We start from the raw sequence: 22282 nt of genomic DNA, 5'->3' as shown, positions 1-22282 counted from the left end.
CAGAGGAAAGAGTGGCATTTTATTATAGACAAATCTTGCTGACATCAAGAAGATGGATTAATGAAGCTCCTTCTGAACTTTTTCTCCTTGGGGGGAAAATGCAAAAGATGTTGCCTGCCAAGTGAAGATATAGAACTTTTAGGCTGCACTTGCAAGTCATGGCTGGGATGCACCTGTCTTTTAACCCTAAACCCCCAAAGGCTTTTCCTTCCTCCTCTTTTAAAAAAATATTTTATTTATTTATTTGAGAGAGAGAGAGAGAGAGAGTGAGAGCGCACAAGTAGGGGGAAAGGACAAAGGGAGAAGGAGATGCGGGATTCAATCCCAGGACTCTGTGATCATGACCTGAGCCGAAGGCAAAACCAACTGAGCCACCCTGGTGTACCAGGCTTTTCCTTCTTCTAGGTGAAGTTGGTATGTTTTGAGGTAAATCTGATTTACTTTTTCTGGGATGACTTTGTGGAGGGATGTGGAATTAGCAGGGATGCTCAGAGGTGGGCCAGCCACGGACCACAGCCTTGCATTCTGGGGCATGAGAAACCTGTTCCCTCCCTGTGGCTCATCCTTGACCCCACTAAAGTCTGGGAACCAGCCCCAATTTTCCCCAAACAGAACTGGCTTCCCCTTCTGTTCATCCTTAACACAGTCCTATCCATCCACTCACTCACTCACTCATTCATCGAAATCATTCCTTCTTTCCATCAACACCGTCTCTGTTTCAGGCTCAAAGGATCTGATCCTTGCCCTGAGGGGAGCACATGGTCCAATACTGGAAGCAGACTGGTGAGCAGGCCAGTAGAGCCCAGTGTCATGCCTGCTGAGACAAAGGGAGACAAAGGGCTAGGGGTATACAGAAGTGAGGCCCTGCTATGGGTGGAGTGGGGGCACAGAAGTCTTCTTGGAGAAGATGGTCCTGAGCTAGACAGTGTAGGGAGAAAGGACAGTATTTTGGGCTTTGGTTTAGTACGTTCCTCCCCTTCCACCTTCTTTGCCTCCAGCCTTTGTTTGCTGGTATATCTAAAATTAGTTTAGTCCTTATTTAAAGATGTTGCTATATTGGACCTATCTTTTTTTTTTTTTTCTCCCAGCCTGACATCTAAAAAGCCATTCCTGTGCTCCTATTATGTCTTCTTCCTCTGACTGTGAAGTTATAACAGAAATGTGACATTGGCATCATCTTTAATAACATCCTTTCTGTCTACTCATCCTCCTCCAAGCTTCTGTTTTCTGGGGGTCTAGCCTTGAACTCTCAGGTTCAACCTTTTAGAACACTAAAATAGAAATAATTATAAGGTACTGAATATCTTTCATTTCTTCCTTTATTTTTATATTTTTGACAAAGACTATCCCACCACATCTCATGACCCTCTCTGTATCCTCTTTCCACCAAAAATATGGGGAGCACTGTTTCTTTCTGTGGCCACAGAGTCTCCTCTGTAAAAAGGGAGGTGAATGACTCTTGCCTTATACTGCCTTCCTCGACACATTCTATCACCATCATCTCTCTGTGGAGAGAGATGGAGATCCTGGGCTTCTCTGAATTTCCTTTTGTGGCCTCTTGTCTAGCCCAGACTCTGCAATCCAACCAGGCCTCCAATGCAATGTAGCTGGTTAGGAGAAGGTAGAACTTCCAGTCTGTGCCATGAGTTAGCCTCCTGCAAACCTAGTTTCCCTCTTCTAAAAGCGGACAGTTGGTTCACTGAGAAGAGCTCTGTGCCTCACTTCCCCACCCTGAATGGGGGGATGTCCAATGGCAAAGAACAAGAACCAGGCAGAAGGGATTTGGTTACAAGGAAACAAAGCATTGTCAACTGGGATGACAAACACAAGTCAAACTGCAGAGAATCAAGTTGACAAAGTTACAGAAGAAACAGTCTTAAGAAGGCAGACAATGGTCCTAGACCTTTCCCAAATGATGACAAGAAAAGCTGAAGAAAAGATTTAATTCTAGATCAAAGGCTATGAATGGAGACTTGGTGCTCTTGAAGGCTGTAGTACATTGTGGGTGATTCTCCAATATTCATTCCACTCCTGCCCCATCGGTAACAGCAATGTGTTTTGGCAAATGATAGCGTTCAAGTGATGGGTCCCATATCCCTTATGACCCAATTCGAGCCAATGAGACATGAAGAGAGAGCAGGTAAATGTTTCTGGGAAAGTTCTCTGTTCCTCTTAAGACAGCATAGTGGGCAGTCATTCTCTCTTATCAGACATGAATGAGGAATGTAGGCAGCTCTCTCACAAACTGAAGGAAACCTTAGTGTGAGGATGAAGCCAGTACTGTTGGCAGCAGAACAGAGAGATGGAAGGACTTTGGTCCTTACTGATGCTGTTTAGCCTCTGGACCAACCCAGATGCTGCCTGACTCTGTGCTCCATATTACATGGGCTAATCAAAGTCTGGCTGAGTCTGAGATGGGCTTTCTGTTGTATGCAGTTCAAAGTAGCTGGCCGATGGTCACCAATCCTTTGTGAGAAGGGTGGTATAATGAAGAGATATTAAGACAATAGGAATTTACAGGACGTGGAGATGGCAGAACATGAGGGATGAGAGCAAAGGAACTGGCCTGGTCTCTCAGGTTACTACTGGTGTAGTACGGCATTGTGACCAGCTTGGGTGGGGCTCAGACACCTTCTCTGTTCCCCCCTTCCCGTCTCTTGACCGTTCGTCTGTGGACATACTTGCGGGTTTGTGCTGTGTCACTATTGAAGGAAGAGGCACCCAGCAGGCAGTGTGGGGGGAAGAGGCAGGGAGAGAAAGGATGATGACCACAGGGGCGAGGTGTGCCAGCCTCCCTGTGGATTAGATTGGACAGCTGCTGGTAGAGGGGTGAAGGTCAGCAGCAAACAGGACCAGAGCTGTGGCTGTAAGCAGAGCCAATTCTGGGTTCACAGATAGTGTAGGGTGGGCTGGGGCTGGCGGGGGAGGCTGTTCTTCCCCACCTGGCATGGAGCTCACACTGCATGGGTACCTGTGGTTCTGGGGTTTCTGAAGCTCCTGAACTGACAAACAATGCCACAATGGGCCATTGCTGGTGGCAGTGGGTTCAAGGGCTGTGGACATGGATGAGAAGGAGCCAGAGCAGGCAAGGAGGAAGGACACAAATTCCAGTGTGACCACAGCTGACTGACTAGCTTTACAGAGTTTTGGTGGCTCCTGTCAAGGTGGCAAGGCAGCTTGGAGTCATTTGAAATGAGCCAAAATGCACATGTGACTCATTTTGGCAGGAATGGGTCGGGAGGCCAGGCAGCTAGGTATAGATCCACTGATGGGAGCTACAGAAAATACATTTTGGGAAAAGACAGCTCAGGTTCAGATTTGGGTTTAAGATGGCCGGAAGTTCTGGAGGGGCAGGTTGTGGCTCTCCAGGCTGGACTTGGGTGCTGTTACTGAAAAGGCTCTTTTTAGAAATGAAGTGTATGGAGACAAGAACTCTCCTGTCAAATATGCAGACAACTCAGGAGAAGAATAGACTATTCCACGGATACTTGTTAGGATTCTGAGGTGTGTTTGGGATCCCTGTGAAGATGTCCAGGAAGTAGTTGGATATGAGCCGGTAGATTGAGAGAGAAATCTGCACTAGAGACATGGCTTTCAAAGTGCAAGCTGAAAAATATTAAGTTATGGGACTGGATGAAAGTAGAGAGAAAATGACCAAAGACAGAAAATGAAGAGCCCCAACACTGAGGGATCAAGCAGAGAAAGAACAATTTTTAAAAGGCTTAGAAGGGCCAGAGGGGCGGGAAGAAATCAGGAGAGTGTCGTAGAGCAGCAGACCCAGGGAGACTGGGTTTGAAGAGGGAGGAAGTGGCTGCTAGTTTCTAGTCCTGGCCAGAGTATAACCTAAGGGCCCCAGCAACACGGGACAGTCCACTACGCAGATGGGGCTCAAGCTGGACTGTGCAGGCTGAGGAATGACTGGGAGGAAAAGGGACATGGCAAGTGCAGATGAGGCTTTCAGGAAGTTTGGACACGAAGAGGAGAGAGAGGGTGGCAGCTAAAGGGGACATGGAGTCAAGGGAGAATGTGAGACCAGAGTGTGTGGTGAATCAGGGTGAGAATGTAATTGATGGAACCACATTTAGAAGGTGGGAGGGGAAGGGGATCAGAGCTCCGAGATGAGGGGGGCCCTCGAAGGAGTGGGAGGACTGAGGGGTGGGGTGCAGGCCCACTGGAACAATTTCTATTTTCTGAAGAAGGAACAGAGGAAGTAATCTGCTGAAGGCAAGGGCGGACTTGAGGAAAATAGAAGCAATCTGAGATGACCACTTGGGACCAGGAGTGCCCGCCAGCCAGGACCACAGGGGGACATGGTCAGGCGGAACCGAGAAGCAAGTTGAGAGTAGAGACGTTGAGTCTTGGGGATGTGCTATTATGGGTCGAACATCTGTGCCCTGCTCCCCCCATGTTATATTGAAGCCCTAACCTCTTGTGTGATAGTATTTGAAAGTGGGGCCTCTGGGAGGTGATCAGGGTTACACGAGGCCAGGGAGGGGCCTGCAGGGTGGAAACACTGGGGTGGGTATGTGTTGTGGGGAGCGCTGTGTGTTGTGTAAGACTGATGAATCACAGACCTGTACCCGCGAAACAAATAATACATTACGTGTTAGTAATAAAGAAATAAAATACAATAAAAAAAGAAGAGGTGGAGTCCAGAGCTCACATTCTCCCTCTACCCACATGTAATGTGGAAAGGCCATGTGAGGACAGAGCAAGAAAGCGGCCATCTATAAGCTGAAGCGTCCCTGCCAGCCACAACTCTGCTGGCACCTTTATCATGGACTTCTGTCTCCCAGAACTGTGAGAAGATAACATTTCTGATGTTTAAGGCACCAGTCTTTTGTTGTGGCAGCCTGAGCTGACAAAGGTGTCAATCTGCACAGATGGCTGGTTCTCCTCCCTGAGCCCTCCGCAGCCTGGGTGTGGAAGCGCAGAGAGCAGAGTGGAGAGCTGCAGGCTGGGCTGTGCTAAGTAGGCACATGAGAAGGACTACAGGCTCTTAGGAAAGGCAGGGAGCTTGGTGGGGACGGGCTCTTCCCCATGGCTGGGGGCTTACCCACATCACAGCGACTGCTTCTTCACAGGGCTTTCATGGGCAAAAGGTATCTGACGCCGCAGCGGTGTCATGTGGGCAAGCCATGTTAACCACAGTCACAGCTGTGATGTTGTAAAGGGCCAGGTGACAAACAGAAGCTCAGTGGTCTGGCTCAGGAGCCAGGAGATCAGGCTCTGTTTCAGAGTCTGCTGCTGTGTGACCGTGGGCAAGTTCCTTGCACTCTCTGGACTCTGGAATATTAGAATACTTAGCATAGATGTTTTCTATAGGTCTTTTCCAGCTCTAACACTTTCGGATTCTGGGTATTGTAAAAGCACTGAGACATCATTGAGTTCAAAACTCAATGGCAGGGCAGTGGGGTCCCTAGGCATTTTCTTGCTGGGGTCCCTGAGGTCTCCTCTTCCTACAGACAACATTCATGTCTCTATATCACACTTCCTCTGGCAGTTTTAAAAAAGACATAACAAGCCCAGAATGGAGTCACCCATGCTAAGCCCCACATCAGCAATCTGAGACTTAACACTTAACGTAATTGTAGCTTCAGCCTCTCCCAGGAATATAATCTTTAAGCAGTCCCCCTGGAATTCCCTGGTCAGCACCAGTGAGGTCATCTTCCTTACAGACCCTGCCATCCCGCATGGAAGGAGGCCTTGCCCGAACAAACCACTCTTTCCTGGAATAAATCTCCTGTGCTGCCTCCTTCTGTCTGGGAAAGTCTTTCCTGTCATTCAGCTCCTCAGACCTCCTTTCTATCTGTTAGATGGCATGGCACCTGATTCATGAATCACTGAATAAAAGCCAGGTAGATCTTCAAATTTACTCAACCAAATTTTGTTTGTTAACAGCAAGAAGAGGTATTTTTGAAGACTTATGTCATACCTTTTGGAAGGTTGACCCAAACTGTAGGTTTTGTTTTGCGGTGTTTCAGAAAAGGCCAGCTTGGATTTTCTGGGAAACCCCAGGAAATGCAGCAAGAGCCAAGAAGCCTTGTGAAGACAGGCCTGGCCCCTCCACAGTGTGCTTTTGTTTCACTTCCTCTTCTCCTGGATTCTGCCCCATGCCTGCTCTTCCTTCCTCCAGGAAGCCCTCTGACTGCCAGGGCAGTTCCTCACCCGAGAGAGCTCGAGCAGCCTGCAAATCCCTCTTCCCGGGCTACAGCTTTCTGGGTACACCTGGAGGCTCAAATAAAATTAAGAGCCTCTTCATTTGTACTCTCCCTAATCAAAAGAAACCTTGCAGGGGTCTAATTCAGGAGCACCAGGAATGACAAAGCAGGCCTCCCATCGCCCTCCCTGGGGCAGGGAGGGAGCGGGCCAGCGTGTACTTCGAGCCCGGAGGCTGCCCATGGACACACTACCCCAAGCCAGAACCCTTAGAGGTCTTCCTGCCCCCCGTTTCTCTCCACACCTTCTGACCACAGACCTGAAAAGGGCCTAACACTGGCTCAGGCTGAGCGCAAAACGGGTCCTTGGGAAAGATGGGGATTCGCTACCAGCCGCACTACCACTTCCGACCACCAGAATGCAGTGTCACAGAGCCCGGGTGCTCAGGGAAGTACCCAACCTAAGTTGTGGAAATGCAAGGCTTTTTCAAAACCGATTAATTTCAAGGCGGCAGCAGCAAAGCATTAAACCAGACACAGGGCCTGTGCAACAGCACAGGCTGCAGGACTTGACACTGGCCCTGACTTGGGGCCTCAAGGATCTGGAGATCCAGAAGCCAGCTCTGCCCTCAGACAGGAGCCGACAGTGCTCAGGGTGCCAGGCATTCCCTCACTATCTCCACCTGCTTGCCTGTCCTTTTCCCCCACTATCCTCCTGACTCTACTACGCACAATACCTAGAGAAAATTATATTTTCAGAGAAAGTCCTTAGGGTGCAGTTTTTGCAAAAGGTGTATGGTTTCACAATTGTTAGGAAATTTCTCTGGGGAAATGGGAGAGCCCTTACGGGAAACAAACACAGAAAATCCAAGCTCTGCAAATTTTAACTTTAGCTAAGCCCTCTCATTTGCTTCTAAAATAACTCTGCAACCCTTCATTTTTATATTCAAAGCAGCCTGCATGTTCCACACTATGTACAGACACCTGAGCGAGAAGAGTGGACCAGAAGTAGCTCCAAAGGTCCTGGCCAATGTTTAAAATTCTCTAAGAGAAACAGGGTGGGGCTGAGAAAAGTCTGACCTGCTGGGAGACCCTAGGACCTGTTCCCATCTTTCAGGTTCCGCTACATAAAAGGGGAGCATTGAACTGGTGTGTCTCCCTGCCTCATTCAGCTCTAACACCCATTCACCTTCAGAAGGTTTGTAAGACAGACCAGGCTAATGAGAAATTCACTGGGGAACAAAGGCATCCAACCTGCTTGACAAACTAAGTAGGAGTCGGTAGCAGCCACTCTTCTGAATCAAGGACTAGCATATCCTACATGTCCTTGCTGAAAAGAGAGCAGCTAATGTCTGCATAGTTCCCAGCTAAATGCTGCTAAATTCCCTTACACACTCAGCATGTTACTGTGTGCAGAATGCTTTCTTCCCAGCCTCTTCCCTGGTAGGAGCTAACTGATAATGGGCATTGCGGTCCAAGCCTGCCCCGTATGGGATCTGTGACCTTGGGCCAGTCCCTAATCCCTGTGGGTCTCCTGATTCCCAAGTGTACAGCAAGGAGGTTGGATGGGCCATTAAAGAGCAATTCAGTCCTAAAACAATTTTATGAATCTCTGAGTTTCAAGCAAATGTCACATAAGAGGTTGTCTAGCAGAACAGATATTTCTGTGCCCAAAGCATTTTTCTGAGGAAGCAATGTCTGAGGAGAAAACGAGCTTGGGTGGCTGATGTGAACTTCTGGTCTCTAATCTCTGTGCTGCCTCATTGAGGTACCCATGGGAACTCAGGGGATTATGCAAGAGCCTTCTTAGCTACTCAAAACTCCCGGCACCTACCCTTCTCTTTGGTAATCTTCGTCCAGATTTGACAGGAGCTGTGAGCCTGCCGTGGAGAGGTCGACCGCAGCCAGGGGCAGGTCACGATAGGCAAAGTTCACCAGCTGCACGGGAGCAATGCTCTTGGTTTCTTCGTCTACTTGTTGGGAGATGATCTCAACTTCAGAAATTCCTCCTTCTATGGCAGGCCTGAGTTGGGGAGAAGAGCGACAGGGCAGTCAACCTTCAGGAATAAAGTAATTCTTCTACTGTCCAAGGGAAGAAAGAAGAATGCATCAGAATCCATGCTGTGCTGGGGGTGAGTGGAGGAAGCTTGAGGTCGCCAATCCTCCACACTGGCCACCCAAGGGACTGGACCCTGGACCGTCTCTTCCACCAGTTGGAGAATGGTGGAGGAAGGCTAGGAGGAATTGCTCATATCTGCAAATAGGAGCTATGGAGGTCGGATCCTTATCAAGGAGGCTATAGACCCAGATTGAAATTCTGCCCACCAGCAAAACCAGGGGTTAGACTTTTCAGATTTTTTGGTCCCTATACTTTATATGGGAGTAATATATTCTTTTTTTTTTTTTAAGATTTATTTATTTGAGAGAGAGAGAGAGAACACAAGCAAGGGGAGGGGCAAAGAGAGACAGAGGGGAAGACAATTCCCTGCTGAGTGGGGAGCCCAATTTGGGGCTCCGTCTCAGGGCCCTGAGATTGTGACCTGAGCCAAAACCCAAGAGTCAAATGCTTAACTGACTGGATCACCTAGGCGCCCCGAGTAATAAACTCTTTTTAAATTGTCTCCTGGGTTTCTCTGTAAAGGTTCTCTGAAATGTTCCTACTCTCTGTACCACAATAGAGGGAAGAGGCTTCTGTATGTGACTGGACGTCCTTCTGGTGGTTGGGGAACTGACCTGGAGAGACTGTGTGGGCCTTGGACGGTGAGGACAGCAGAGGACAGCTGTCCCTGGCTGCCACTCTTTTCCTACATGAACTGGTCCTATTAAATTTCCCCTTTTAAGGCTGAGAATAGGAAATGGAGGCCACTTGATCAAACTTCCATGGAGCTGCCTGTCGCCTACATCACTGCATGCTCCCGTCACTGTGGGGCCCTGTCACTGCGTGCCCTCGTCACTGTGTGCCCATTCACTGAGGGCCCACGTCACTGCTCCCAGCGGATGTGTGGCAGTCTGCCTGGCACGGTGACCACAGGGAGCCACTACTGACATCAGTGGGACTGGAGGATTACATATCCGGCAGTGTGGCAGTGTCCTGTCCAAACACCAGCAGAGACCCTGCAGAGAGATGCTGGGTAAGAGCACTTTAGTTTAACTTCCTGGGGTGCCATCTTTGGTCCCCCAAGACATCCCTGACCTTCTCTTAACCTGTAGAATCTGAGGGGCTGGGTCTTATGCTTCTGGCTAAACAATGAAGGTCAGAAAGAAAAATGGCATGAGTGGAGAGGAGTAGAGATGAAATATCTGGGGGAACATCGAGAGGCCAGTTTTAAAACTGGGGTGGCAGTCAGTCTTGGCGCTGCTCTTGGGCTCTGGTGCTGACTCTGATGCTGACGTTCTGGAGCCTCAGCTTCTCCAGCTGAAACACAAGGAGGTGAAACAGAGGCTTCCTAAGGGCCATTCATTCTCACCCTAGCGTCTGATGTGGAGAAGAGACATGGAGCATAGCGGAGGAGTTTTGCAGGGACTAGTCCCTACATGGGGGTGGGGACCTCTAAGTTCCAGACTTTTCCTTCCCAACCTTCACTGAATTCTAACCAGTCATACATAGCGGCAGTTATCGAGGAAGTTTAGAGCTGAATCTGTCTGCTGTTCTCTTGCTTGAATCATCCAGATAACTGAGGAAAAAGTGGGATTTTTAACTGAATGCCACGGGTTGGCAGCCTAAACCACCTGGATTCACCAAGTAATTTCCAGTGCCCCAATTCTCTTTGGTAGGGCTTATTTAAACCTTGGCTTTTTGCTACCTGTCAAGCACAGAGAGTAGTACTCATCATTGTGTGACATTTACAAAATGCCTCAAGATCTTCAGGAGGAACAATCATAGGATGTGTGACTTCTGTGTTTCTCGACAATTGAAATAAAAGTGTGGGTGTTTGGTAGGGAATCCTGGCTCCTCCAGGTGTTTCCAAAAATGTTGATGCTGAGTTGAGTTTGTTCTCTTTTCTTTTGGGCTACTCACGGAAGCTACGGGTGGCTTACTGGACACAGAGAACTTTCTGATCCATGGGCTGTTCAGAGGGCTGGAGTGAATTTCTGAGACTAACAGGATGTGGCTTTGAGCAGCAGGGGACAGACTACTTCAGCCTTCCTGACTTTTTGCTGTTTCCCCCTTACCAGTGGTTACAGCAGCCCAGCACCATTTCTGCTCATGTGGTCATCTCTGTAGGAGAAAACAAGACCTCCCTTGGTGAGAGCGAAGGTTCATAGCCTGGGTGTTGAGACTAGACTCTGGTCTCAGATATGAAGAACACTATGATGGACAATGTGTATTAATGGCCCCATTCTTCAGCCTCTCCTTTCAACCATGGGACCCTGCAGAGCTCCTCCCATCAGAAGGAAGACTATGATTCTCCACCCTTGATGCTGGGCTCAGTTTTATGATTTGTTTTGGTCAAGGGGATGTTAGCAGACATGACATAGGCAGGAACATGAAAAGGAGCTTCAATTTCTCCTGTACCTCCGATATTGCCATTGGAAGGTGACCAGCCTAGCCTAAGGGAGGATGAGCAGAGGCCAGTTTCATGCAGATCAGCTGACAGCAAGCCAAGACCCATGTTGAAGAGTGATTCCAGATCAGCAGCTATCTAGCTGGCTACCCCACACATGGAGGGATAAATACTGACTGCTGTATTCTACACAGGTACCACAGTTCATTGTTACACAGCATTACTGTGGGCAAGAGATAATGGGTTCCTGCTCCATGATGACAGCAGCCAGCCCCATAGCTAGGCAGGCTGGGGCCATGCAGTGTGACAGAAAGAATGCTGTTCCCATCTTGGTATTTTTGCCAGTGAGTTGCAAAACACAAAATAAGTGACGACTTTGCTGGTGTTTGGTAAGAAGTGGTGGTCCACATGGCATCTCAGATTTGGGAAATGAAAGCACTTCTGCCTTAAGAGTTCTGCCCTTAAAGCCTGCTTTTAGAAACCCTCTCATGATTTCTAAACTTCCTTGCAATTCCCATTTTGTTAATTTACCTTAAGCATGTCCTAATCTTCCTGAGGTTTGCTTTTGAAGTTTTCCCCAGTTTCTATGGCCTCCTGCTAAAGGAAGTGTGTATAGTGGTTGTCTGAATCAGAAGATCCTTGTCTTAAGGAAGATTTATAGCAACAGTTTTGGGCTACAAAATTCCTCTGCTTTTTTATTTTTTTATTTTTATTTTTTTTTAAAGATTTTATTTATTTATTTGACAGAGAGAGATCACAAGTAGATGGAGAGGCAGGCAGAGAGAGAGAGAGAGGGAAGCAGGCTCCCTGCTGAGCAGAGAGCCCGATGCGGGACTCGATCCCAGGGACCTGAGATCATGACCTGAGCCGAAGGCAGCGGCTTAACCCACTGAGCCACCCAGGCGCCCTCCTCTGCTTTTTTAAACCAAAAAAAGAGATGATATCGGTCAGGAAACTCAGAGAAAGAGCTGATTTTTAACATGTCATTTTAACTTCGGGCTCGAGGGCAAAATTGCCTGGAGCTCCTCCATCTTCCCAGGGCTGAGGAAGGAGCTCCTGGTTGCACCCACGATTCTGAGGTACTAACTCATCATCCCCAGAGCAGAGATCCCGCCTGTTACTTACTGTGGATTGGTCATGTTGAAAGATGCTCCCAGAGCCATGGGTTTTCTTGGTCTCTACTGGGGGTCAGCCGTCTTGAAGCCTGCCGTCAGCATTGCTAAACGTGAGTTCTTAAAAGACATACAGAATGGTACCTTGAAAACAAATAATTGAATGGTAGGAATTTATTACACTCAGATGTCAAACCTAAGTCCTCCTAAACTCATCTAAAAATGGAAGTCCTTAGAACTTTCTTCAATATAGCACTTTTCTTCAAAGTTATGTTTGAACAAAGTATATGTTGAACAGATTCGTACAATTATGTTCTTGTGGGTAAGAACAGGCAGAATTACTCTCCATTTTAGAGATGAATAAATATGTCCAGAGTGACAAAATCACTTTTGTGTGTCACACATAGATGACAGAAGAAACCAGACTGGACCCCAGGTTTTCTAAATTTTCATCTATAGTTCTTTCCACTTTTCCAGCATGCCTAAGCAAACCAGGGTAATATTATACTCCAGTTTTAGGAATCTCAAAAATCTCAAGTGCTTTCCCACAATGAGAGAGGCAGCACATCCTGGAGTAAGACTGCCTGGGTCAGAGCGTGGCTCCCACTTATTAGCCTTGTCACCTTGGGTAAATTACTTAACCCCTTTGTCCTTAGTTTCTCCACCTAAAAGGTAAGAGTGATAATAGAACTAACTAACTGAATTAATGCATATGAAACACGTAGAATAGTGCCTGGTGTGTAGTGCTGGCTTTTATTATCGCAAGTATTATTTAATCAATTTAAGTTGTATGGTCTGTTGAATCTGAGCACATTCCGAAGCATGTGGACGGCTGGGTGTAAGATTTCCTCTTAAAATTTGGACTAAGTAAACAGAATACAATTTTCTATAAACCAGCACCATGGCACCACCTGGACGTCTTCTAAGATACAGTAACAATCTGGCAGAGGGTACACAAAGAGACAGAGCTGGGTTTTGAGTGATTCTGTACACGTTATAAGGGAGGTTGCTCCAAGGGGCAATTCTTGTGGATACTGCATTCTGCTGCAAACCGCCTTTGCTGCAAGACATCACCATGAGAGAAAGCCCCTCTCCCAGTCCCAAAGCTCAGCAAGCAGAGACACTTGAACCCGAGAGACAAAAGAAGTATGACATCACATAAAAGGCATAGGCACTCCCAGGACCAGAAGATGGATGGTAAATCTGCAAACTGGAGAAGCTCCCTGAAGTTCTGTATAATTAAGAAATGACAGCTGACGTTAAAGGTAATTGAGGAAATCTTGGGAATGTCTTAGAGCAACTGGAGGAGAGATAGAGAACTTTCTAAAATTAGAAGGGCCTTCATATATGAGGCCACTGTTTCCACAACAGCTGTGCGAGGGGCCCAAAAAGCAAGAGATGAGAGCGGGGAGAATTTGGATAGGGGTTTTGTAAACACCCCCTGCTGAGGGTTTCCCCTTACCTTAGTATACCTTAGTAAGAAGGTTCTAAACATTAGAATCAAAACTCTCCTTTACAGTATTTGGAATTGGGTATTAATTGTACAGTAAGCTTTATACGGGTATCCATCCTATAACAGAGACATATTCGGTCTTAATCTTTTCTGTTCTCTGTTCTTAATCTTTTCTGTTCTTAATCTTCTCTGTTCTCTGCCTCAGTGATGTCAGGCTCAGGGTATGCACAAATGGGAGACCATGTGAGCAATGACCTCTTCCAGAATGGTGTTTTAACAAGCTGTATTCCCTAGTGAGTACTCTAAAGGCTGCAAAAAGTTATCAGCCCTGTGAAAGATATAAAAGGAAGATCTTTGCGTTTGTGGACCTCCCAGTCTGGTTGGGCTGTCAAGTTTGAAACACATAAAACTCAAAAATTTGTGTGCCCTTAGTCATGAAGAATGAGTAAAACTGGGAGTTCTGTAAGTAATAAAGATGAACTACTGTACTAATATAGTATGGCCGGTATAAAACAGAAACAGAAATGAAAATGACTTTTAAAGATTCTTGGACTATTTGGGAAGAAAAACTTCAAATATATAGAATTATAAAGAATTACAGAATGAATTTCTAGTTATCCATCACCCAACTTCAACAGTTATCAATTCATGGATAGTCTTGTGTTCTCCATATCCCTGTCCATCCCCACCCCTCATGATTATGTCATTTCAATCATCTGTAAAAGTTTCAATATGTAGCTTAAAGAATAAGGATTCCCTTTAAAAGACAAAACCACAAAGCTATCACTGCTCCTGTCGGCAATAGTTTCTTAACATTATTAAATATCCAGGCATTGTTTACATTTCTCCATTTATCCTATAGTTTCTAAGGTTTGTTGAATCAGAAGCCAACATTATGATTGGTTAATATGACCCTTAATTCACAATGAATATGTAGGTTTTCCCCTCTATACAATGTTTCCCCCTGCAATTTATTGGAAAAGCTGGGTCATTGGTCCTGGAAAGTTTCCCAGTCTGGGTTATGGTAACTGTATCCCTTTCATGCCATGATTCTGTCCTCTACCTTTCCTGCAAATTTTAGTTAATCTACAGGGACTTTAATCAGATTCAGTTTTCTTTTCTTTTCTTTCTTTCTTTTTTTTTTTGGCAAGACTATGTAGGCAGTGCTATAACTTTCCTCAGGAGATACATGTCTTCTTGTTCTTCTTTTCGTGATAGTAACAGCCATTGGTGATCACTTCCTAGATCCATAAATTCATTAGGATTTGCAAAAGGGGCATATTGATTTTATCATGCCTTTTCCATTTACCAGCTTACATGAAGACAAACTCTTCCTCATCAACTATTTGATTACCTACCCTAAGATACAGTCGTAGAAAAGGATAAATGCTTAACTTTTCCTTTTATTGACTGATTTTCAAAATTTGATTAACTGGTATCTTGTTACCTTCCAAACTCAGTCAACGAGGGTTTTGTTGCTGTTGTTTGTTTGCTTGTTTTTTAAATTTTCCACAGCATCATGGAATTAACTAACTTGGCAGGAGTTGAGTGAAGGAACAGAATCCCTGATAAGCGGGATGGTAGTTTCCTAAAAAACAGATATGGGCGTGGGTAAGAAATGATTGGCATCTCCAGTAGAAGGCAAAGATGAGGCAGGACAGAGAGTAAATCATATTTGGATGGGCAGTGAGTAGGCTGCTTCAGTCAGTGGTTTTGATCCTTAATAAGCAGCACATTTTAGAAAGCAAGCTCCCTGAAGGTGATGTTATTTAAAAACAATATTCTCCAAATAAAATAACCCCAAAGCACAAGCCTAGCACAAAGCAGGTGTAGTCTAGCACTCTATAAATGAACATTTGAAGTGCAAACCTGCTGTCTCATAAACCTGGTAAAAGCAGAAGAGAAAACCTGTTTTGGATTTACAGCGTCTGGCTATGGTGGGTAGTGAGCCTGCTTTTTTGACTTTAGTAAAATCCACTTATTGCTCAACAGTCTTTGTAATTACCAATATCATTTGCTTGTTCCAGCCAGATTTGCAAAATTCAGGCTGGCATCCTAGGAATTTTAAAGCTGAAAAAGGCTTCTAAGATCAAGTGGTCAGTTCCCTCACTTGTCAGGTGAAAAAGTCCATAATACAGTTCACCTGCCCCCAGAGGCACCCTGGTCAATTCCTCATCCCTTACTTGTGTATTAGCCCCTTGGCATACGTGACCTGCTTTCATATGCATCCCACTGGTTTCCAAGCCTGGTTTACTCAGAATCACCTGGGGGCCTTTTGGGATGCATAAATTCATAGGCTATACTGCAGAACTGCTGAATCATAATTCTGCAGGTGGAGTTTGACAATCTTGAAGTTCCCCAGGTGTCTGACATGCAACCACTCCATTTGACTCTCTATTATATATATCAATGGTTCTCAAACTTTCCATCATACCAGAATCACTCGGAAAACTACTGGCCCCATCCACAAACTTTCTAACTTAGTATGTTTAGGGTGGGAGCCTGAGATTCATATTTTGAACAAATTCTGAGGGGATACTGTTTGCTGATCCATAGACCACATTTTGATCTTCTGAATCAGAAACTACTTGAGGTAAAGATGGCCTTTTTTTTAAAAAAAATTTTTATTTCTTTTCAGTGTAACAGTATCCATTGCTTTTGCACCACACCCAGTGCTCCATGCAATCCGTGCCCTCTCTAATATCCACCACCTGGTTCCCCCAACCTCCCACCCCCCGTCCCTTCAAAACCCTCAGATTGTTTTTCAGAGCCCATAGTCTCTCATGGTTCACCTCCCCTTCCAATTTCCCTCAACTCCCTTCTCCTCTCGATCTCCCCTTGTCCTCCATCTTATTTGTTATGCTCCACAAATAAGTGAAACCGTATGATAATTGACTCTCTGCTTGATTTATTTCACTCAGCATAATCTCTTGCAGTCCCATTCATGTTGATACAAAAGTTGGGTATTCATCCTTTCTGATGGAGGCATAATACTCCATGTGTATTGGACCACATCTTCCTTATCCATTTGTCCGTTGAAGGGCATCTTGGTTCTTTCCACAGTTTGGCGACCTCAATGGATAAAGATGGCCTTTTAATCCCTATTTTGCAGATGGAGTTGACTGGTTGCAAAGCTTATATGATGGAGCTGTCAGCAGAATCTACCCTGGCCAGGCTCAAGGAGGCCAGGTTTATCAGGGGAAATACTTTCATTTGCAATAACAGAGTATCTGACTACCAGTGACTCAGGCAGTAAAGACTTTTAATGATCTTACCTCACAAGAAGCCTGAAGGCAGTGGCTCTGAGATATCACCAAGGACTCAAACCCTTTCCATCCTTCCCCAATCCTCTGTGCATTACTCACACTTATTGCCCTATGGTTGCCAGAATGGCTGCTGCAGCCCCACCTTGCATGCCAGCTCCTCAACAGGAAGAAAGAACCAAAGCCTTTCTCCTCACAAAGTTCTGATCTTTTATTATGCAGGAATTATCTTTCCAAGCCCTCTAGCCAACATCTCCTGATATCTCCTTGGGCAGAGCTCGGTCACATGGTCACATGGCTGTGAAGAAGCCTGGGACAATGGGTAGCTGGCCAAAGGAGTAAGGCAGGATAGGAGAGCCCAGTTCAGTCATAGTTCATCCCTTGGGGCTGGGTATATTGTTTCCATAAACAAATCTCCATTCTCTTCAGCAAGAAGTGGGAAGGAGCTGTTGCAGGTGTAACTAACTGTCTGCCAGGCCAGGTTGGGATACTTCTGATACAGTTCTGAGGCTCAGCTGCATAAGTTTCCTAGCTCTCCAAATAAGACTGACCAAATATTGGTAAGTGGGTGGCAGGAAATATAAAGGATGCACTCTCACAAAATCTCAGGGCTCTTCTTTTATTTAGAAAGCATTGGATGTGTGAGGTTCAATTTTGACATCATCAAGCTTGCTGTAGAATCTGTTCCCAGCGAGAAGCCACTGAGCACTGGGGCGCCTTTCACAGACATTATGTTCCACACCAGCAGGAGGAGAAAGTTGTGTTTTTTGTGCTGAATGAGAAAAGTTTCTGTATAACAGCACAAAGTCATCCTTGTTGTTACCTTGACCCATTAATACCTTGCTCCATTAACAAGGAACTAAAATGAAGACAATCAATCATGTACCCAAGCCTTCTCCCACCGTAATCTCCTGTCTATTGCAAAATTCTCAGCTATCAAATGAGTGGACAGGTAGCCCACAGTGGCTCTCTTTTCTAGGTGTAGTAAGTGTCCTGTGGATGCCTCTAACTTTCTATTGTGTTTGCTCCTCTTCACTTAGATAGTCATGCAGCCTATCAATTATTATCAGTCTCACCAAGTATGATCACACAAAACTAGATCCCATCATCCCAAATTATTTGGATATTCCAAGAAGAAAATCAAGAGGACCATTATCATAACCTTTTCATTCCCCTCAATAATTTTTTCCTAACAAACGTTCCCTAAATTGAACATTTCATGTCCCTGATGGACAAAGGATCCCCTCAAGGCCTCCCTACCCCTAACTGGCCTGGATAGGAAAGAATGCCACTTAGCAGGCACTCCTCAGCCCAGACCTGCTGTCATTTTCTCTCTAGAACTCTGCAGAGCTTCTGGGAAACTCTATTATCTATGGTTTTGGGAAGTGCCAAGAATGAGCAGGGGGTGTAATGGTTGTCCCATTATCCCTTACCTGGATCAGGCAAATCTTAAGTATTTATGCCACACCTTGCAAATCCCCAAAGCAATATTTTGCTTTATGTGATATTAACTATGTTATGAACCCAGATATAGTTAATTTTGCTGCTAAATCCTCATGACACCAGGTAAGTGACCATTCTTAGTTAAATGGAGGGAAAAAGTCCTCTTTCTTCAATACTTTCATACTACAAATGGTATGATGTAAAAGTGGCCCCCATTATTTACCCTCCCTATATCAATGCCCCTTTGTTACAGCCTGTTTCTCTCCATCTCCTGAGTTCTATGTTGAAATCCTAACCCCAGCATGGTGGTATTAAGATGTGGATCTTTGGATAGATCGTGGGGGTGGAGCCCTCATGAATTAGATTAGTACACTCATAGGAAGAAATACTTGGCTATGTGAAGATTCAGCAAGAATATAGTTATCTGCAAACTAGGAAGAGAGCTCTCACCAGATACCAGATCTACCATCACCTATCTTGGACTACCCAGCCTCCAGAACAGAGAGAAAGAAATGCTTGTTGTTGAAGTCACCCAGTCTCTGGTATTCTGTTATAGCAGCCTGAATGGACCAAGGTAGTCTCATAACTTTTCATTGCCCAAGTAGATTGGAGGTTGTGATGGTTAATTTTATGTGTCAACTTGACACATAAAACAATATTTAAACATTACTTCTGGGTATGTCTATGAGGGTGTGTATGTTTAAGGTTTTATTTATTTTAGAGAGAAAGAGAGAGAATATGTGTGTGTGTGTGTGTGTGTGTGTGTGTGTGTGTGAGCATGAGCAGAGGGAGGGGCAGAGAGAGAGGGAGAGGTAGACTCTCCAGCTGACTCCATGCCCAGCATGGAACCCAATGCAGGACTCAATTCTATAACCCCAAGACCACGACCTGAGCAGAAACCAAGAGTTGGATGCTTAATTAACTGAGCCACCCAGGCACCCCTGTTAGGGTGTTTTTGGATGAGATTAACATTTGAATTGGTATACTGAGTAGAGTAGTTTGCCCTCCCCAATATGGGTGGGCCTCGTCCAATCTGTTGAAGGCCTGAATAGAAGACTACAAGGTTGAGTAAGAAAGAATTCTTTCTCTCTGCCTGTCTTTGAGCTGGGACATCATCAGTCTTTTGCTCTCAGACTTAGACTCCAACTTATACCACTGGCTCTCCTGGCTAGACTTTTCAGGTTCCATAATCAGCCAGCCCAATCACATGACCATGCTTCATGTTTGCTGACATATTGGGGAACTACAGAGAAACAGAATAAAAAATGGGCTGGCCCTCTTTCTTGCGGATCACCATGACAACATACACAGCTGAGCTCATCTGCTGCAGGACGTCCAGTCGCCTCAATCAAGGCCTGCCAATAGCCAGCTGTTCCCCTGAGTGAGCTCAGTCAAGACCAGAAGAAACACCCAGCTGTGCCGAGCCTAAACTGCCAACCCAGACTCATGAGCTAAATAAAGTTTTTTTTTTTAAAAAAATTCATTATTGGGGCACCTGGGTGGCTCAGCGGGTTAAAGCCTTTGCCTTAGGCTCAGGTCATGATCCCAGAGTCCTGGGATCGAGCCCCACATAGGGCTCTCTGCTCGGCAAAGAGCCTGCTTCCCCCTCTCTCTCTCTGCCTGCCTCTCTGCCTACTTGTGATCTCTCTCTGTCAAATAAATAAATAAAATCTTTAGAAAAAAATTCATTATTGAGTTCTTCATTAGCATCTTCCATGTTCCAGGAACAATACCAAACATTGACATTATCATGATAAATGAGACATGGTCACTGTACTCCAGAAACCTGTGGGCTAGTGATACAGAGAGACATAGATAGACAGATGCATAGATGGAAATTAAAATTCAAAAAGGTGAGAATTATGAAACATTACAAGAGTGTTTTCAAAGCTCTGAACCTCTTTATAAATATTAAGCAACTAATGATTCCTCACACTGGCAGGCACAATCCCCCTCTACTTACAGCCATCTGTCAAGGAAAGGTTTTTTTTAAGCCCACCAAGTTTTGGGGGTAGTATATTATGTGGTATTATTGTGGCAATAGATCACTGATACATTATAGACAAATGTCCACTGCAACACATAAAATACAAAGATGTATATTTTTAAAGCATGAAATTTCCCTGCATCCTCCATCTTCACCTTTCACATCTCAGTTGAGGTCCCTGTGTTAACACCCAGGTGTAGAAATCCTTGCTCAGAATCATGCAAACATATACTCACAACTACAGGTTAATTTTGTGGGTTTGTGTTTACAAAATAAAACCAACTCTGCAGTTTGCTTTTATCACTTACCAATATATAGTGGACATCCTTTCTGGTCAACAGGCAAAGATCTATACTTTTTTCTGATTTCTTAATTCTTACATATACACACATGCACATATACAACACTACGTAAATGGCTTGTCATAAAATTCAAGTTTTTAGGGAGCTCTGGACTTCCACTCGTGCGTGAGGCGAGTGGAGCCAGAGTTGAGACCAGAGGCTAAACTCGGGATCTGACAAGATGGCCGGCCCGCCCCCCGGATTATCAAGGAAACCCAGTGTTTGCTGGAAGAACCAGTTCCTGGCAATTAAAGCAGAACCAGATGAGAGCAACGCCTGTTATTTTCATGTGGTCATTGCTGGCCCTCAGGATTCCCCCTCTGTGGGAGGGCCTTTTAAGCTTGAACTATTCCTACCAGAAGAATACCCAACGGCAGCCCCTAAAGTACGTTTCATGACCAAAATTTATCATCCCAATGTAGACAAGTTGGGAAGAATATGTTTAGATATTTTGAAAGATAAGTGGTCCCCAGCACTGCAGATTTGCACAGTTCTGGTATCGATCCAGGCTTTGTTAAGTGCTCCCAATCTGGATGATCCATTAGCAAACGATGTAGCAGAGCAGTGGAAGACCAACGAGACCCAAGCCATAGAAACAGCTAGAGCATGGACTAGGCTATATGCCATGAATAATATTTAAAATTGATCTGATCATCAAGTGTGCATCACTTATCCTGTTCTGCCAAGACTTCTTCCTTTTTTGTTTGCATTTAATGGACACAGTCTTAGAAACATTACAGAATAAAAGCCCAGACATCTTAAAAAAAAAAATTCAAGTTTTTACTGGTGCCTGCTTCCCTCATATTACCTGCTTTACTGTTCCCCTCCCCCAACAACATAACCATGTTAAACCTGTATGTGTCTTTCCTAACTGTTCTTTGTGCTTATATAATTGTACAAAGTTGTTTGCTTTATTCAAAAATATGTATTATTCGGGGCTGCCTGGGTGGCTCAGTGGGTTAAGCCTCTGCCTTCAGCTCAGGTCATGATCTCAGGGTCCTGGGATCGAGTCCCACATCGGGCTCTCTGCTAGGCGGGGAGCCTGCTTCCTCCTCTCTCTCTCTCTACTTGTGATCTCTCTGTCAAATAAATAAAATCTTTAAAAAAATACGCATTATTCATACTTATCTACTTTTTGCTTTTCCTACTCAGTATCTTCCAAGTCCACTCTCAACAACGTCTCCCAAGTAAAGCAGAAAACTCAAATTCATTCTTTAATTGATGGCTGTATAGGATTCATGGTGTGAATGGGCCATAATTTAGTTAACAATTTGCCCACTGATGGGCAGTTTCGGATTTTTTTTTAGGCCACAGTGAAAAATGCTATGATAAACATCCTCAAAATAAACATTTCAATTTGTATTTATTTTTCCATGTATGGGATAGAGTCTCAGGAGTGACATTAGTGGACTGAAGAGTATATATTTAAAATTTTAACAGTTAAAACAAGATTGCTTTCCCAAGGACTGTAATAATTCATACTCCAGCATAACTCTTTGAGGGAAGAGTCTTAATCATTCACAAGCTGCTAAGGGTGGCTGTGAACACTTGCTTAATTACACCCCCTTGCCATGGAGCTCTGGAGTGAGAACAGGAGACAAGGATGAAAGCAAAACTAATAATACGTACTTTTATGCCACAACATACTCAGTTGACTTAGGGACCATCCTGTCAAAGTATTCCTATGTGTTGTTTCGGCAACAGTCAACCCTCAGAATCCTACTTTTTTCCTTGTGCCATAAACCCTAACCATCCAAAGCAAACCAATCAAATAACCAGTTTCTGGGTTCTCTTGGGAACCCACCCCAGGCCTACTGCCAGGACTGACAAGCTGGCAAAGAGAATGGGTAAAAATATGGCAAGCTTAAACTAGATATAGTTCCTGACGACTAGATATCTTATCAAAGGAGAAGAATTTTAGGAAGAGCCACCCTCTTTTTCACAACTTCAGTGTACCAATATATAAGACAGTGCCCATTACATCACCAGACACTGTCAGAAGGTGACACCAGAATTTCCT

General features: G+C 45.0%; 1 protein-coding gene and 1 pseudogene across 2 annotated transcripts in view; one reads left to right on the top strand and one right to left on the bottom strand.

The window, feature by feature from the left end:
* The window catches only part of LOC111153244 (transmembrane protein 266), a 111479-nt gene that overhangs the window by 55325 nt on the left and 33872 nt on the right, over nt 1-22282 (bottom strand). For both annotated transcript variants that reach the window (XM_022512149.1, XM_022512150.1), the window contains exons 2-3: nt 11789-11919; nt 7993-8181 (exon numbers count right to left, since the gene is read on the bottom strand). In XM_022512149.1, coding sequence (XP_022367857.1) covers nt 7993-8181; nt 11789-11826 — 227 coding nt within the window. In that variant the 5' untranslated portion in view covers nt 11827-11919. The remainder of the gene's footprint in view (nt 1-7992; nt 8182-11788; nt 11920-22282) is intronic.
* LOC111153101 lies at nt 11825-21016 on the top strand (annotated as a pseudogene).

This window comes from Enhydra lutris, unplaced genomic scaffold (genome assembly GCF_002288905.1).
Source record: "Enhydra lutris kenyoni isolate GAN:26980312 unplaced genomic scaffold, ASM228890v2 scaffoldscaffold31, whole genome shotgun sequence".
Classification (NCBI taxonomy): Eukaryota; Metazoa; Chordata; class Mammalia; order Carnivora; family Mustelidae; genus Enhydra; species Enhydra lutris.
This window is presented reverse-complemented; position numbering and strand designations above follow the sequence as displayed.